A 17,353-nucleotide genomic window follows, 5' to 3' on the forward strand; every position below is an offset into this window, starting at 1 on the left:
CTTCAAACATAATTGATTTTCTATAATAGCATCTCCAAACTTGTTGCATCAGAATATAAGTATTTATAACAAATAATTTTAAAGATAAATAAGTAGAATTAAAAGATGAAATATTACCTCAAAGATGTCAAACAGTATATATTTGTGTTTAATGATTGCTCAGCAATAGGCACTTGTATTTTTCAATCATTCAAAAGTTAACCATAAGAAATTGAAATAAATTTATGTGTCAAAAAAATACCTCAATAAGTAGACAGAAGTTGCCGAAAAAATATGGACAGAATCTCGTGTTTCACTTTTACTCAAGATAGAGGTTCCGTTTTCACCTTTTGCTCAAAAATAGAGACTCGTGCTGATAACGTGTTGTAAAACTAATAAACTACTATAGTATAAATGGAGATATTAGAGAAAGATGTAGAGAAATGGAGAATGATATTCTTATGATTCCAACTAATGCAAAAGGTCCTTCCAAAGGATGTCAATGTACCTCTATATATAGGTACTACAAGATTAAAGGTATATTAATCCTATTAAACACCCACTACTATAAGAATATGAAGAAACCTATGAAATGGTTCTTCCAATACATGAATAGATTTATGGATTGTAACTTCTATATATAATGTAGCCATAAATCAATAATTAATCCTCTTGGGAATACAAAGGGACATCCATATTTTTAATTGTTTCATAACAAAAAGAAATTTTTAGATAATATTGTAGTGATTTTTGAGATGTGATATGTGTGAAAGCGGAGGTAGCTAGAAAAAAAAGTGATATCAAATCGTGTGTATGATGTAACAAATTTTTTTTCTAAGAAAAGGGCTATCCAAACAATTTGATTTGTTATTTGGAAAGTGATTTTTCTCCCAAATTCCTTGTTGTTACATGTGTGATAGCAAATTAAAACAATGCCCACCACTAATAAATCCTACTCAACCAGGTCATTCCCCAAATGATTTCGGATTAACTTCTTCGAGGAGTCTAGAATCACTCTTGTTATTTTAACTTCAAGTTAAACAAATATTAATGTACTTATTTGGTTACCATAAATATAGTACTCCAATTTTTGAAAATTGACACCAAACTAAAAATCTAAAAAATCCGTTCCCCTTTTCTCCTTTATTTTTTTTAACTTTCTTCTTCTTCTAATTCTGCAAAAGCATCTGCGTGACTATCATGTGATATGCATTGATTTGTCAGGAGTGGAGAGTAGAGCTTTGATATGCATGGATCTAATATTTGATGTACAACTATTATGTGAATGTGTTTATTTATGTATGTGTATTTTATTTTATTTGTGAGAGTGCAAGTCAATATGTCTTCTGGATTGCAAAAGAAAAGGGCAAAAAAAGTGAATAGCAAAGGGAGAAAAGAGAAGTCGGTTCCTCAAAAAGCGATTTAAAGTTGATGTTGAACCATATACATAAAGTTGTGATGTGTTTGCGGTGTATTGTAGACATTAAAGTATAATGTCTTGGTATTATGTTATTGTGCATGATGTAAATGTACATGTCATGTGAATTATAAGAAAAGAAGTAGCAAAGTAAATAGAAAAAATGGAAAAATGAGCATTGGGATAGTTAAAGAATGATTTGAAGATGGTCAATTTTTAAGTAATATACGTTAAAATATGATCCATTAGCATTAAGCAATTGACTTAAAAATATGGTGTATTGCTTTGTAGTTTACAAGTTTAAGAGTTGATGATGGCACAAATTCATTTTGTTTTTGTTCCTTAAAATTAGACAAATTGCACTTGTGGTATTGTTACGGAAATAATCCTATAGATTTTTGTAAGAAGTGATGTAGGTAGGAAACAAAAAAGGATTGATAAATCCTTTTTGGATAAATCTTTTTTGGATAACTTACAAATAATCCCCTTATAGTTTTATCTATTGCCACATGACTTCTTTAACATTTTAAAATATCCATTTTACCTTCAATAATTTCATGTAAAGTAGAAACTTGACGGAAAATAACCTATGTAATGTCATTAGTTGAAATACTAGTACGTACTAACCTTATTTAAATACTAAATCAGATAACGACTTAATCACCTTATATAAAAACTGCGAGAGATTATGTGGATAAATACAAAAATTACAAGGGATAAAATGAATATTCATACAAACTATAGGAGGATTAAGTAGATATCATGATTATGTGGATAAATACAAAAATTACAAGGGATAAAATGAATATTCATACAAACTATAGGAGGATTAAGTAGATATCACGATTTGATCACACCCACTTTTGAAGTGTGTCTCGTATAATTGTCGTAATTGATTGTGTATTTTGTTTATTTTACACTTTATATAAATCTACAGGGAATTATTTGACTATTTTGAAATCTTAAGTAAGTCATCTGAGATTATGTAAAATTATAAGGAATTAAATGCAATTTACCCTTTTTTGGGGTTAATCTCAGATTTACATTCAATAATAATGCAGCAATATTCTCCTTGATGATTAGTTTCTATAAACTCAGATTATCCCATTAACTCCACGTTCATATCATTTCTGTCGGCATCATTCTTAGCCCCACTTTTTTTTTCCAAAAAAAAAAAAAAAGGCCCCACGTTTGAGATAATCATTTGTTTTTGGTTTCTTGCTGCATTCATGTATCAGTTTTCAGCTAATATATATACACACACAAGTGTATGCTTGTTTTTGGTTTCTTGCTGCATTCATGTATCAGTTTTCACCTAATATATATACACACACACGTGTATGCTTACACACATGCATACATATATACATATATATATATGTGTGTGTAATACACTGCATGTCCATTGTCCAACCTTTGTCTGCTTAAGCCATTTCTGTTTTCTTGAGAAAATAGTTGTTTGGTTGTTCCCTCTATTTCCGTGCTTTCTTGAACCAATGGAGTCTAAATTTTACATTTACATGGTTGACAAAAAAAACCTGAAGAAAACAGAAAATACAGAGGTTCTAAATCTTTTTTGTGCTATTGCACGTTGATTTCTGGATTTCTACCAATTTTGATTGTAACCCTTTTTTTTTCAAGTGTTGTCTGTGTACATACTAGAGCATTTCAAACTATATTAGAATTGGTTTGCATATAAGCACACAACAAATCTGGGCCCGGAGCTTATTCGTTGCTCATTCTGAACCTTGAAGTTGCCAAGTTGGAAGCCATTGGTTTGTGGAAACCATGGCTTCACTTATGCGTAATTTGTGGGCATCTTCTTCATTTGCTTTAACAGAGTTCAAGCCTCAATCCAGAGCTCAAATTAGATGTTCAGCAGCTCAGGAGTCCTCTATCTTGTCTACTGATACTGTTAGACTTAATGGAGTTTCTTCAGCTAAGGAGCAGGAGATAACTAATCCGATGATGGATAGGGGGAATGGTCATTTACCTGCTGGTGCAAGTACTAGAGAGAAGAAGAAGAAGGGAGAGGAAGAAGTTATGCAAGAAAAGCTGAAACCATTGTGGGATGATGGGTATGGAACTCGGAGTGTGAAGGATTACATGGACTCAGCAAAAGATGTTATTAAGCCTGATGGTGGACCTCCAAGGTGGTTTTCACCTATAGAATGTGGTCCTCCATTGAAGAATTCACCTGTTCTTCTCTTTCTACCTGGTAAATGATGCTTTGCCAGTAGTCTTGAACTCGAACTGCTACTTTTCTTTTGTAGAAAGTGCATAGAAGATGCATGATTAGTCTAGATTTTAGCTTATGTTCTTATGGTCTGTACCGAAGATTTGAAATGAAGTAAGAGCTTTACTTGCTTTCTGGAAGTTTTAAATAGGCTTTTCCTAGTTTAGGATACTTATCTGCAAATTGCTTTGGTTTATGTAGGGATGGATGGCGTTGGATTGGGGCTCATGTTGCATCACAAAGCTCTAGGAAGGTCAGTATTGGTTGTATAAACTCTTTCTTGTAAACTTCTGAGTCTAACTTGTTCTAGGCTTCTAGCAGTCACTGAAAATAGTAAATGGTACTATCATTTTAGTTGGTTTGACACTATGCATGAACACCTGGTCTAAGAACTGAACTTGTAGCAATCAATTTTCACCTGAAATTAGTACTTTCTCAATTACCTTGTATCATACTTTGATTCCGTCGAAGTCTTCTTAGGGTCTTCGCTTAAACTATTTTAGTTTTCGTTCTATAAGCCAGAGTAGCTCTATTTAAAGAGAGTTTAATGTACTTTTCTTGATAAATGCTACACAAACACGAAGTCATATTCCTCGTCAAACTCAATGAGGTACTTAGATGTGTATTGAGTGAAAAGAATTCAGGGTTCTTTAATTCTTTAGGTATATGTCTAGATTGTAAAATTGGAATGACGTAAATTGCTTCATTTGAACCTTGGAGTACATATTGATCGACCCATACAACTAATTACTTTGTCATCCTTCTTACTATCGTCCCATAATTACGAACTTTCACCAAGGAGGCAGGTGTTGTTGCATAATGATGGATAAGATGCATTTGAATTTACTTTTTTTTGGGGGGAGGGGGGGGGGGGGTTGTGCATATGTTATCATTCACTACAATAGAAAATATAATGCTTCATGCATTAACCAAGATGAAAAGTGGATTGAAACCTCTTAGCTGTGAATGTCAAAGACTTTTGTAGATGGAGCGATTGCTCCAGCTGATATACATACCTTGTAACAATGTTTACAGCAATACTAGTTGACTTTTGGGAAAAAAAGGGGTGGGGGGAGGGGACTTTTATGTGCCTGCTTCGTTGGAGTAGCCTTCTTCTGAGTCAGCAGATTTCTCTTCAAATCTTATTGATATTCAAATAGGACTTCCAAATGTTACCATGATCTTTTTTCATGCAAACTCAGGACCTGTCTGAACTCCTGATCCTGGAGATCTGATTGTGGAAATTAGTAGATTTCTGTCCATCTATCTGCATTGCTTGTATTGAGGAGGTTTATGATCTTTGTACCAGATTCTCAGACAAATATATGCTAAATGAGTAACTTAAAGAACCTAGTAAAATCACATGAGTGTCAATGTTTCTCTTACATTACTTATTACTAATGGATGACCACTCTTGCAGGGTTTTTGAGGTATGGTGCCTTCACATTCCTGTGAAAGATCGAACACCATTTGAAGGTAATTAAAATTTGTTCTTGTTTGGAGATGGTTTCTCTTTTTTCCCTCCCCCACAAAATTTTGGTTACTAAAGAGTAGATCACATCCTGATGATCTTTATAAATTCATTTAAGCTGCTTTGTCAGATTATTATCTGAAGGTGATATAAGGTTTTGCTCTTAAAATTCTTATCTTCTTAAGGTGGTATAAGGTTTTGATCTCCTCATTTTCCCATCTTCTGGTTATCTTCTGTTTATGTCCACCAACACGTACTCTTGGGTGAAAGTTCTTCCCCTTGTAAGTACTGCTCTGATGATTTAAAACTCCAAATTTAGGCTTTGACAATATTCCATATAAGGTTCTGACTTCTGAACGAGAGACATATGGACCTATCAGGTTAATATTGAAAGACACTGAGAAAGCTCTAATATATAAGATCCTTTGTCAGGTTGTAAAATTTTCTCTTGAAAACTGAGTCTTCTATGGGAGAAGTATCAAGTCTCACAGATGAAGAACTGGTCAAATTCAATAGCAGCAAAATGCTATGCAAATCTCTGCTACCACTGATGCCTTATAAGACAATACTGGTTATTAAGCAGGAGCATTGCATCAAATTGTGTCTCCATGAGAAAATGATTTGTGCCATCATGCATTTGAAATGACCTGGATGTATTAACTACTCAATCATGTTTTTCATTCTTTGGTTCCAGAGGAACGAACTGCTTAATTCTTTTGCAAAAGAAGGTTTCTCAATGACTAAATGAGACCACAATTGGTCTGGCATTAAAAAAAAAGAATCTTTGGAAGACTTAGAATTGTGAGCTTAAACATCGATACTCTAGTTTTGGGGATGATTTTTGCAACTGACTATGAAAAACCAAAATTGCTTGTGCTTGGCAAAGCAGTTACATGGATTTCACCGGTGGATTAATGTGGCACGATAGGATGGTAGCAAAGTAAACTTATTGGACATTGTATTGAATAGATTGTGCCTGATAATTCACAATCAAGAATTACCAGTAAGATCGAGGCTAGATCCAGCCTGTAATACAACTTGGGACAATCATCAAGCTGTTCCTTGTACATGCTGCAGTTGGGGAACTTAAGAAATGGTAGGTGGAGATTAAACGAGTTACTTGTTATACGAAGTCACGATATATTCCTCTTACATGTAGTCAAATTCCACAGAAGAGCTACTATTTTACTGAGAAATGGTGGTGTGATAATGGTTCTCCAATGCATCATTCTTATTTTTTTTCAAATGATTAATGCTTGCGATTCAAAAGATGTTGGGAATAATACCATTTGAACAACTTACTCCTCTGACCACAATAGCAACTACTATCCCTTTCATTTTCTCAGTGAGATTTCGCTTAACTGTGAAATAATGCCTCTGGTATCTTTGATTTCCTTCCTATAGTAAATGAGGAAGAAGGATGAGGTATATCTTATGCTTGTGTTATTCACCAATGCCGTAATTGTAAACAGACATGGTAAACTTTGTTGAGGAAACTGTAAGGAATCAGCATGCTTCGTCTCCAAATAAGCCAATATATCTTGTGGGAGATTCATTTGGAGGATGCTTAGCACTTGCAGTTGCTGCACGTAATCCGGTCATTGATCTTGTATTAGTATTAGCTAATCCAGGTATGTCTAAGTGACAGTCCATCATTCTGTTTTATCTTGAGTCTCTGCTGATTAAATTTACATGTTACCTGGTAACTATTGTTTGCTTCCATTTTTTTCAGCAACGTCATTTAATAGGTCACAGCTGCAACCTTTGCTACCTTTCTTGGAGGCTATACCTATTGAACTTCATTTTACAGTCCCTTACCTTTTAAGCTTTGTCATGGGTACGTTAGAATTCTTAAAAACATAAGTTTACTATTCAACTGTCTCAGCATAGAATCTTGAAATATTACATGGTTTATTCTCTGATCATTCTCTAGATATGGTCCTACATGCTGCCTCCATAAGCATTACCCCAGTGCATAAAGACATCTTTTAACATTTTGTGCTTTTAGACCCATCGCTTTTATGTAGTTCACTATATTAATTGTACATGTTGCGAAATATGTTGCGGTAGCTTAAGGTGATTGGGTACATCATAAGCTACATCTGCTGAACCAAGACAAACTACTTGTGAAATTTATATTCTTTTTTTTTTTTTTTGTCGAAACGATAAGATGATTTCATTGCTTTAATGGTAAAAAATTACATGTACGAGCAACGGCTCAATCGAAACTCTACAACTAGTGTTCAAAGACACTGAGGAAGCTGTCGCTCCTCATCCACGATAATGCTTAAAGCATCAGCACTCATTTTTTTACTAACTATCATATTTTCTTCCCTATACAAACCAAAAGAGCACATGCAAAACAATCTCTGTAACTGAGAGATGTCTTCAAGTACTGTTGCCATTTTGCTGTCCGCTGGGCTCTGATGTTTTAATTGTCTCCACAGTTCCTTGTTACAAAATCTCAGCTTAAGTTTGCTCCACTTGCGTTGTACAGCTTTACACAACACCAACTTCAGTGCCAGAGCTTCATCTAGGAGTTTGTTACCAGAACTAATGTCTTTCAGCGCCCACCCTATCATCGTATTACTTGCAAAAATCTTAACTGTGACTCCAATTGCCACAAATAGCTGCCCTTGCTTCGTGGTTGTAGTCATCTCCATTAGCACTTCTCCTGCATTTACATAATTCTGATCCTGTACATCTTGCCTAGGGACTGTTTGTTCTGTGCTCTCTCCTTTCTCCTTGTACTCTAGCTGCAGCTGCTCTAACCATTCAGAATGTGCTTTCCCTATAGATTTGAATGGAGAAACAAAGGTAGTGTTCTCGAATTCTCTTTTATTTCTTTCTTTCCACACCTGCCACAGGATGTTTGCAGTTAATCCAATGTGTTCCATCCCTTCTGACCTGTGCCTTGCTTCTGAGATTCTTAGCCACCACCTTTTGAAGTCTCCCTGCTGATCCTTTGCTCCATCCCACTGAATGGGAGATGCCTTCAATATGTTTTCCGTGTGGGGGCAAGTCAGCAGAAGATGTTCGACTGTTTCCTGTGCTGTTCCACACATCTTACATATCAGATCACCCACCCCCAATTCGTCTACTTACTGCTGCTTTCACAGGCAGAGCACCTTGAATGCATTTCCAGATGAAGAACTTGATTTTATGTTTGATGTTTAAACTCCACAGTGTATTCCACATCTGAGCTAATTGTGAATCACTTGCTGCATAGCTAGAGCTAGCTCCTTCCTGGTTGCACCTGCTTCTCTTTCTGTGTTGCTTCATCAGAAATTTATATCCAGAATTGACAGTGTATAGCCCTCCCTCCTTTGGTTGCCAATAGAAGCTATCCTCCCTTTCAACTAGGCTCAGAGGAATAGCTAAAATTTTTTGTGCATCATTTCTATTGAAGTATCCGAATATGATGTTTCTGTTCCACCTATGCTGACTAATAAGCTCCTCCACCTTTGTGAAATTTATATTCCATATATGAAAGCTCCTATGTTGTTGCAATTGCAACATAAATGTCTCACTGTGAGTTCAATAAACCATAAACCACAACTGTGTAGTGGCATGCATAAGCTCTCAAGAATAGTTTGGCTAGTTATGCTAGCATTTCTTTGGAAGGACTGCTGAAGTTGTTGTCTGCAGAGTATGTGACACCCTACAAGTTGCTGAACTGGGAAATCTTCCTTTGGATCATTACCATAAAAACTTGCAGGCTTACTTCTAGAAATACTCTTTGCTAACCTCATATCCGCATGATTTCGCACATTTCCACAGCCTATTGGTATTGTATGCCACGTGTCAAAACGCCTAGTTTGTAGATGTTAAGGCCAATAACCATTATCCAAAAGAGTAATATAACATCACTTGTTAGTTTTACTGAAAGCCTCAAAATGTTTTCTTCTCCTTGAATTCTGTCATTAAATTCTTTGAGTTCTGCAAAGCAATTATGCAGATGATTCAAGTTAGAAATGAATTTTTTCTGAGAGAATCATTTTTCTTTCCTTCCTTCTTTTGCCTTTTTTTTTTTTTTTTGGTATTGAAGAACTAACCCTTCTAAATTTGCTGTAAATGCCTTTTTTTTTTTTGTCTCTTTTGGTGCCATGATGGTTATCCATCCTCCTGAAAGTTTTGATCATTTGATGCCGTCTGTAATTTCCTTTTCCTTTCAATTTTGTTTTAGTTGGCGATGTCAAGTGCTTATCGTTTTCCCTGCTCTAAATGAAATATCATCCTATGGTTGTATCAGGTGAACCAGTGAAAATGGCAATGGCTACTGTTGATGCTACTCTTCCTCCACGAATAGCTCTAGAACATTTGGCTGGCAATCTTACAGCTTTGTTACCACGACTTTCAGTGAGTTGCAAAAATTTCTTTTTTAATAACATTTTCCCTTCTGTTAGAACCCTCTTTTTTTTTCTGAAATTTTTCTGAACTGTCTCTTTTCTTGTTAATATCATATAGATTACTTGCACATCATATCAAGTTAATATAGATATTAGTGGATTCAGTAGTTTGTTAATTTGAAGAGTTTTAATGCCATGTATAAATTTCTTTGCTTTCAAGATGGCAGTCTCACTTCTTAGGCTTCTCTGAGTAAGCTTTTGAGACAAGTCCTGACAAACTATTTGGCATAAACAGGGATCACAGAGGCAGAGAATTCCGTCAGATATTGAGAAACATCTAGGAAAGCATTGGAAAGATGGAGAACTGTTTATGAGTTCCTTAATGCTCCTTATTTCCTGTAGTAGTAATTTACGTCTCTATATGGTTAGTGGATAGATATGTTCCTGGAGGTAATGACTTCCATGACATAGTCATGATAGTAGGAATAGATGCCAAAAACCAGAAAAAAACTGATCAAGATATTTAGCTGACCTTAAAAGTAATAGAATATGAATTGATGGCGAAAGTTGAGCAATAAAGGGATATAACAACAGATTAAGTTATGTAACAAGATAGCAATTATACCACAAGGAGCTTTAAAAGGAAGTCAGGACGTAACAGAGGCTGTTCATTAGTTAGTTTGTAAAAGAGAAGATACCGATGCTAAGATCTTAGATTATAAGACGAGGGAAAATGGACAGAAAAGTAGAAGGAAAGGAGAAGATGAGGGAAGAGAGACCACATCAATCTGTTCTCACATTGCCTATTTTGCATTCCCTAAACCCGAAACTATAATGTGACATATTAGCACAAGGATTCCTAACATTAAAACCATATTCTAGACTTCGTAGCATGAAATCATGTATCTGAATCAAAATCCAGCTAAAGTGAACCAAGATGAGATTATGGTCTAGATTGCAGGGCTTATACTTATGGCACTCCTAAATGGACTTCTTGACTTGAGAGTTCCACATTACCTATATATTCCAAACACTAGAATTTTGTGCTCCCTATCGCTTGTGGATACATATCAATTTAGAAAGGGCAAATCACATCAGGCTATACTTATCTGATTTCAGTTGTCTTTCAATACTTCTTTCAGGTATTGGCTGATATTATACCAAAGGACACTCTTCTCTGGAAGCTCAAACTTCTTAGATCAGCTGCCAGTTATGCTAATTCCCGTCTTCATGCTGTTACAGCTGAAGTGCTAGTGCTTGCAAGGTTTTCTTCCCTGTCTTGATCTGTACAAGCTTTAACATGCATAATATTTCTTCCTTTTGTTTTTTGGTTTCTTGAATATCACGTGGAGTGATCACCTTAAAAGCAGATTAGGTGTTTATCCTCAAACATCCTTTGATACTGCTTTCACAATAAATCTCTATCCTTCTTAGTTGAAAAGTGAACTACTGGTATGAATACCCCTTAATCTTTTTGTACATTTCAAAGTCTACTTTTAGTTGAAACAAAGAAAATCAAGGGGGAAGAGAAATGAATAATGTTGGAATAGCTATTGAAGAATATATATTGTCTAACTATCTTACTTTGCATAATGCTTGGGTCTATTAAGCAACAGGCAACAGCTAGTGGAGTAGGTGGGGCGTTCTTTGTTTCTCAGTTCTTTGACCACTTAGATGTTTTAATTCAATTTTTAACAAAATAAATGTAAAGAATGAAAATGGCAACAAACCTTCTTCATTTTATCATTTACCAGTTTTGTGTAAGGATCCGCTGGCTACTTTGACTGTGCTCTGACAACATAAGATAATGCTGCACATTCAGAATTTTACGTGTTATGCATCCCTCTATTCTTAAAGAAGATTCTATCTTGACTGATATTTTTAAGTCATAAATTTGAAATGAATAAAATATGATACGTTACCGTTGCATAATAACAAGTACAAACCTTAACCAGTGATCATGCGAGTCTTTGGATGTAACTTGCAAGAAATTTCCTTTTTCTTTTCTGGACAGAAATTGTTCTAACAAGCCCTTTTCATTCCAGTGGCCAGGATAATATGCTTCCTAGTGGTGATGAAGCACAAAGGCTTGAAAGGTCATTAGGAAACTGCAAAGTAAAATACTTCAAGGACAATAGCCATGCCATATTACTGGTAGGTGAAAATTTATGCTTTTTTTCTCTTTGAGAAAATTTTATGAAGGTTTTACCTTTCACAAATCTCTTAATAACTTGTAGTTCACTTCTAGTAACCAGTTTTGCAAAACATCAGTCCATGCAACTGTTGAGTTTTGTCACTATGTTATATATTACCTAATATTCTTTGGTGTAATTGAATGCTTTTTAAGTATGATTATCCTAGAGATTAAGATGTAACAGTAATCATGTCAGTCTTCTACTTGGTTGAAAGAGCATCAAACATCAATGTACCATTCCAGAATGGGTCCGACAAGAATCTGGGTAACTGGGTTTAAAGGGTTTTTGATATGTCCATAGGAGGACCTAGTACAGTAGCAAACACAAAGCCTGAAAATAGATCAGCTTTAGTTCCTTTGGCTGTAAAAACTTATTTATAAAAAGTGAGAAAGAAAATTTTAGCCAAATTTGCTTAAAATCTTTGGCTACTTCATGGGTCAAATGAAAATAATTTTCGCAAAACATTTTGAGTTGCTCTTGAGCCTACACGAAACTTGTGCCAAAATGGTCTTATCCCAGAGCTTCAGTTTTTTATGTTTAAACTCTTCATAGAAAATGGCCTGTTTGGTGGGGAATAAATGCATTAAACTATAGATCAAAGCTATGAAACATATGCTTCATTGCATGTAGATCAAATTGTCTTGCAATCTCCCAATTGTCAACACACAAAAACTATCACTCCAAGTTGCTATAGCATAGAATCCAATTGATAGCATTACTATCCCAGGCATTTAATGGGGTTATTTGTTGCAGATTTCAATAAATTTTTTTATTAAACAAATCTTAGATGTATTGCAGCAAATTCACCGTATAAGGTCTTGAAAATTAAGTGCAAGAGTTCGTCATGCAGGAAGATGGGGTCAATTTGTTGACTATTATCAAAGGTGCTTTCAAATATCGTCAGTCAAGAAAGCATGATGTTGTCATGGACTTTTTACCTCCTAGTGATTCAGAGTTCAAGCAAACACTTGAGAGTCATAAGTAAGTATGCGTCATGTGATGTAGTTCTGCTCTACAACTTTTTCTTTAATGGTCTTCACAAAGGAAAAATTGGAATACTTTGTCAATGACATATTATTCAACTTGGGCGGAGTTTAGGTTGGCATCTTTACTTCACTGCAGGTGAAATTTGTTTAGAATTAGACAAGTTGTAATTCTTGGAAGCTTTAAGTTTCTGAAAACTTCTTAATAGAAAAGGCAAACAGTTGAATAATGTGATGAAAAGTAAGTTTTGCTTTCCTGTAGTAGTCAGAGAATTTGACATTAAGCGTGTCTGATGCAAGTAGTCAGTTAAGGACCTAAGATAGTAGCTTTTAGGGGGGCAAGGAAGAATCATGCTTGTCTATGGGCTTTCTTGCAGATTCCATTAAACTTTTGTGAAATGTAGCCTAATATTTGTGGTTGATAATCTGCAATAAACCATTTGTGAGCCTTTTAATTTGTGAACTCATGAAGTGTGTGAGTTGCTGTTGGACGTTTTCATGAGCTAGGTGGTTCAGTCATTCCTCAACCTTTTGGATCATTAAGAGGGTCCTTCATATACAATGTCTATAAATGTCCAAGCATATGTACCACTGTTTGCCCTCCCCAATTGCAACTGGAGACTTCTTGTACCAGATTGCATTGATACGCCTCTCTGTCAATACCTTTTTAAGGTGCTGTAGCAATTTTTATACCTCTTGTTGTAATAATTATGGTTCCGCTTTCTTAGTACCTTATTTTAGGCTTTCCAAATATCAACAATTAAACTTCCAAACGTGTTACTAATAAATATTTCTCATTTACTTTTTCCATGTGTCGCATTTTCTGTGTCTTCTTCTCTTCTGAGGTACATTATCCTCACATCTAACGCGTAAGTTGGTGTTTAAAAGTCATCATTAGTCCTTTGAAGCTCTTTCTTGGTTGAGCATCTGAACAAATATATCCAGAAAATTTAAGTATTACAAAAGCTTATGCTCAAATTTAAATGCTTATTTCTATCAGCAATACCTGCATTAACGTTCTTCATTGTGGAAATAGAACATTGTCGTAACATATCTCTAACTCCCACGCGGCACCACTGATTTTGGCTAGTATGTGAAGCCTCAGTTGGGTTGGGAAGAAGTCTAAGGTCATTCTGGACTTTAAAATTTGATATCTCTTGACAATTCTTGCAGAATTTACCGGTATCTTATTGGCTCGGTAATGTTTTCCACATTGGAGGATGGGAAGATAGTGAGAGGCTTGTCAGGGGTTCCAAGTGAAGGTCCAGTCATACTAGTTGGTTATCACATGCTGTTAGGTTTGGAACTTGTTTCTCTTGTTGAAGAATTCCTGAGGCAAAGGAAAATTCTGGTCCGTGGTATAGCACATCCAATGCTATTCTCACAGTTGGTGGAGACTGACATAAAAGAGTTTACATTCTTTGATACGTTTAAAATTTATGGTGCAACACCCGTCAGTGCAACCAACCTTTTCAAATTGTTCAAAACAAAATCACATGTTCTTCTTTATCCTGGTGGTGCTCGTGAGGCTTTGCATCGTAAGGTATTTCACAGTAACTCTTAATAAATGTGACTAATCTACTGTACTTCAGATGGCTTTAAGTATTTCCCTTTTGAATCTTGTGAGATTATGGCTTAGTTAAATCCTTAGGAATGCACTTTGATATGCATGTTAAGAGACTGCGCATAATCATCCTGATGGCATTGGGATGGCTTATCAAAATGTATGGCCCGTTTTTAGCATATGCCCTGCTTCAAATTTCCATAGCTTGTCATACATTTCAGCTTGCATGACAATGAATTTTTAAGTCGTCATTTGCACCACTGCTACTTGGATATTGCTTAATATGATCACAAGCCCCTGTTTGCTGCAGGTGTTGATTGAGACCTTGTTTTCCCACAGCAACAGGAAAACGTGTAGCATTTGTTTTGATGACTTTCGCTTTGTTATTCTCATCCATAATGTCATTTCCAGCATTAATACATGCTCTTGCTTACTTTCTCAGGGTGAAACGTACAAGTTGTTTTGGCCTGATCAGCCAGAATTTGTGAGAATGGCAGCTAAATTTGGTGCCACAATTGTACCATTTGGAGTCATTGGAGAGGACGACATGGCAGAAGTCAGTTTACTACAAGATAAACTTTCTTGCTTTATTTTGTCGATCTTTCCTCGGTCAAATAAGACATACAATAGAGCTCAAGGATACAACACACATGCTAGCACAAACTGATGCAGGAATCTGTGCTAGCTTTGTATTCCATGATTCTCCAGATGGGCATGGAATTTCAACCTATCAAAAGGCAATATCTGTTCCAATTTCCTTATACAAGCTAAAGAGGCTATATTAGCAGGGAGAAGCCATTACAGTGTCCTTAAGTATCAATGGCATATGTCAATCATGTCACATTAAAACGCGTTGTATTGATTTTTTATCTTCTAACACTATAGCTTATCGAAAGCTTTTAGGTTTCACTGATTTAATTTTCCTTTTGGCTAAATCAGAAGGTTAAATGTGGACCACGACGGACAATTGTGGCAGCCTGTGGTGAACAGCAGTATGTTTCATTAAGTCTGTTCTGATGTGAAATTCTTTTGTAATTGCAGTTAGTCTTTGACTATAATGACTTGATGAAGATCCCAGTGCTGAATGACTACATTAGAAAAAAGAACGAAGACTGGAATTTTAGAGCAAGGTAATGACCCTTTATCGCTCATACCGTTCTTCTCAAGCCTCTCAGACAACTAGATTTTCCACTGATGAACATTTGAAATAACCAATGTGGTTGCGTTGCAGAGCTCACGCGACTGGAGAGGTTGCAAACCAAGAATTATATTTGCCAGGCTTTTTGCCTAAGGTTCCTGGCCGCTTGTACTATTTGTTTGGGAAGCCTATTCAGACAAAAGGAAGGCAAGAGTTGTTGAAAGACAGAGAAAAAGCAAGAGAGCTGTATCTCCAGATAAAGTCTGAAGTTGAAAACAGCATGGCCTACTTGCTTGGAAAAAGGGAGGAAGATCCTTACAGAACTATCTTGGACAGAACAGCATATCGGGCATTTTTTGCTCCAATAGATCAAGTCCCAACCTTTGATCCCTGAATCATGATTTGCAAACATACTTCTCACTGCAAAGTAGAATAGGACTTATAGCAGATTGTCAAGCCATGATGTTGACAATCATTCTTTCCCCTGCATATTCTTTTTCTGCTCTACAGTTAAGGAAGGGTGGGGGTATAAAGTTGATGTAATTGAATTACATATATAGTAGCTTGTAACCATGTGTATAAACACGGGGCACATATTTGAAGATATATTAGAAAACTAATTTGATTTGGTGGAACACCTATTTGAAGAGATATATTGTCACATCCCATACCATGGAACACAATACTGCTGTACTCTGACTAATTCACAAGACACAAGGTAATGAAGCTAAGCTAATTTCAAATCCATCAAAATATCCACTTAGTCTACAACCAAAGCCAACATTTTTCCCTTCAAAACAGTAGTGAATATAGTCATGATATGCATTTACGAATTCAAGTCCAAGGATCGAACCTGATTACAAATATATACACAATTATTATCAAATGTTTATAAGGTCAAAGTGATGGGGGGAAACACCTCGAGAGAGTCCACCAAAGAGTCCAATATGTAAGTCAGGAACCCAATTCTGATCCAAAACCTTAACTCATTAGGTCTTGGGTTCTTACTTACATATTAACCACTCTTTTTCCATCTCTCGAACCAATATGGGACATAATCCTTTACTCATGAATCTAACAAATCTCCTCCTTCATAAGTAACCCTTCACATTAAATCCAAATTTACAATTTCTTTTTCGAATCCACTTTTATATTCAATGCAAGCCCACCATTATCACCAAGGTCACCTCTTCTCCCAAATACGGACTCACTCTTCTTCAATAGCCAAATTGTATTATGAACCACTGCCAACCCTTGGCTCCTTCGTCTAACACCAATCGGACCCCTACCAAACCCATAGCACACCTAATCCAACACCAACCAAACTCCATGACACTTTGATCCATCATCAAGAAGAGAATTTTTACCACTCCAATTTCGAGAAGAATCCACTTGTCTATGAATAACCCAGTCCCGTAACCTAAAACTCTGATACCAATTTGATAGGAGAAAATACCTCGAGAGAATCCACCAAAGAGCCCAATATGTAAGTCAGGAACCCAATTCTGACCCAAAAGTTTAAGCCATTAGGTCTTAAATCCTTACTTACATATTAACCACTCTTTCTTTATCTCTCTGACCAATATAGAACATAATCCTTTACTTATGAACCTAACACAAAGGAAGGCCAACACTTAAAAATAAACTTCTATTTCCTTCATTGCAGCCACTTTCAAGTTCTAGACTCCTCAATCCTTATCTTAAGCCTCTTTGAATGTTATAATATTTGCAAAGTGTTAATACGTGGGAGTGAGATGCAACTTGCTCAATATGTAGTTTATGCACTTTCCAGTTGACCTAAGCATGTTAACATATAAATACAATTCAAACATCCATTGATACGTGTATATAACTTCACAAAGTATTAGTTAGAGCAAGCAATTCAATGGCACAATAGCATTTACAATGTAGACAATTACAAATAAACTCAAGATTTAAATTTATTAATTGACCATGGATATCCCGTTCTTAGCTAACCGTGTTTTAAGGCACTGACTACAAAACGGTTAGCCTCTAATGAT

The 17,353-nt window shown here is 35.7% G+C and overlaps 1 protein-coding gene across 1 annotated transcript; it reads left to right on the forward strand.

Annotated features, from left to right (window-relative positions):
- Nucleotides 1-2,908: 2,908 nt before the first annotated feature.
- Nucleotides 2,909-15,967, forward strand: LOC113727501 (phytyl ester synthase 1, chloroplastic-like). Its single transcript, XM_027251705.2, has 13 exons — nt 2,909-3,614; nt 3,834-3,885; nt 5,053-5,108; nt 6,576-6,734; nt 6,836-6,940; nt 9,356-9,462; nt 10,595-10,716; nt 11,498-11,606; nt 12,498-12,628; nt 13,804-14,173; nt 14,637-14,750; nt 15,236-15,324; nt 15,426-15,967. The coding sequence occupies exons 1-13, from the start codon at nt 3,185-3,187 to the stop codon at nt 15,724-15,726; spliced, it is 2,145 nt and encodes a 714-aa protein (XP_027107506.1). The 5' UTR covers nt 2,909-3,184; the 3' UTR covers nt 15,727-15,967.
- The last annotated feature ends 1,386 nt before the right edge of the window (nt 15,968-17,353 follow it).

This window comes from Coffea arabica, chromosome 2c (genome assembly GCF_036785885.1).
Source record: "Coffea arabica cultivar ET-39 chromosome 2c, Coffea Arabica ET-39 HiFi, whole genome shotgun sequence".
Taxonomy (NCBI): domain Eukaryota; kingdom Viridiplantae; phylum Streptophyta; class Magnoliopsida; order Gentianales; family Rubiaceae; genus Coffea; species Coffea arabica.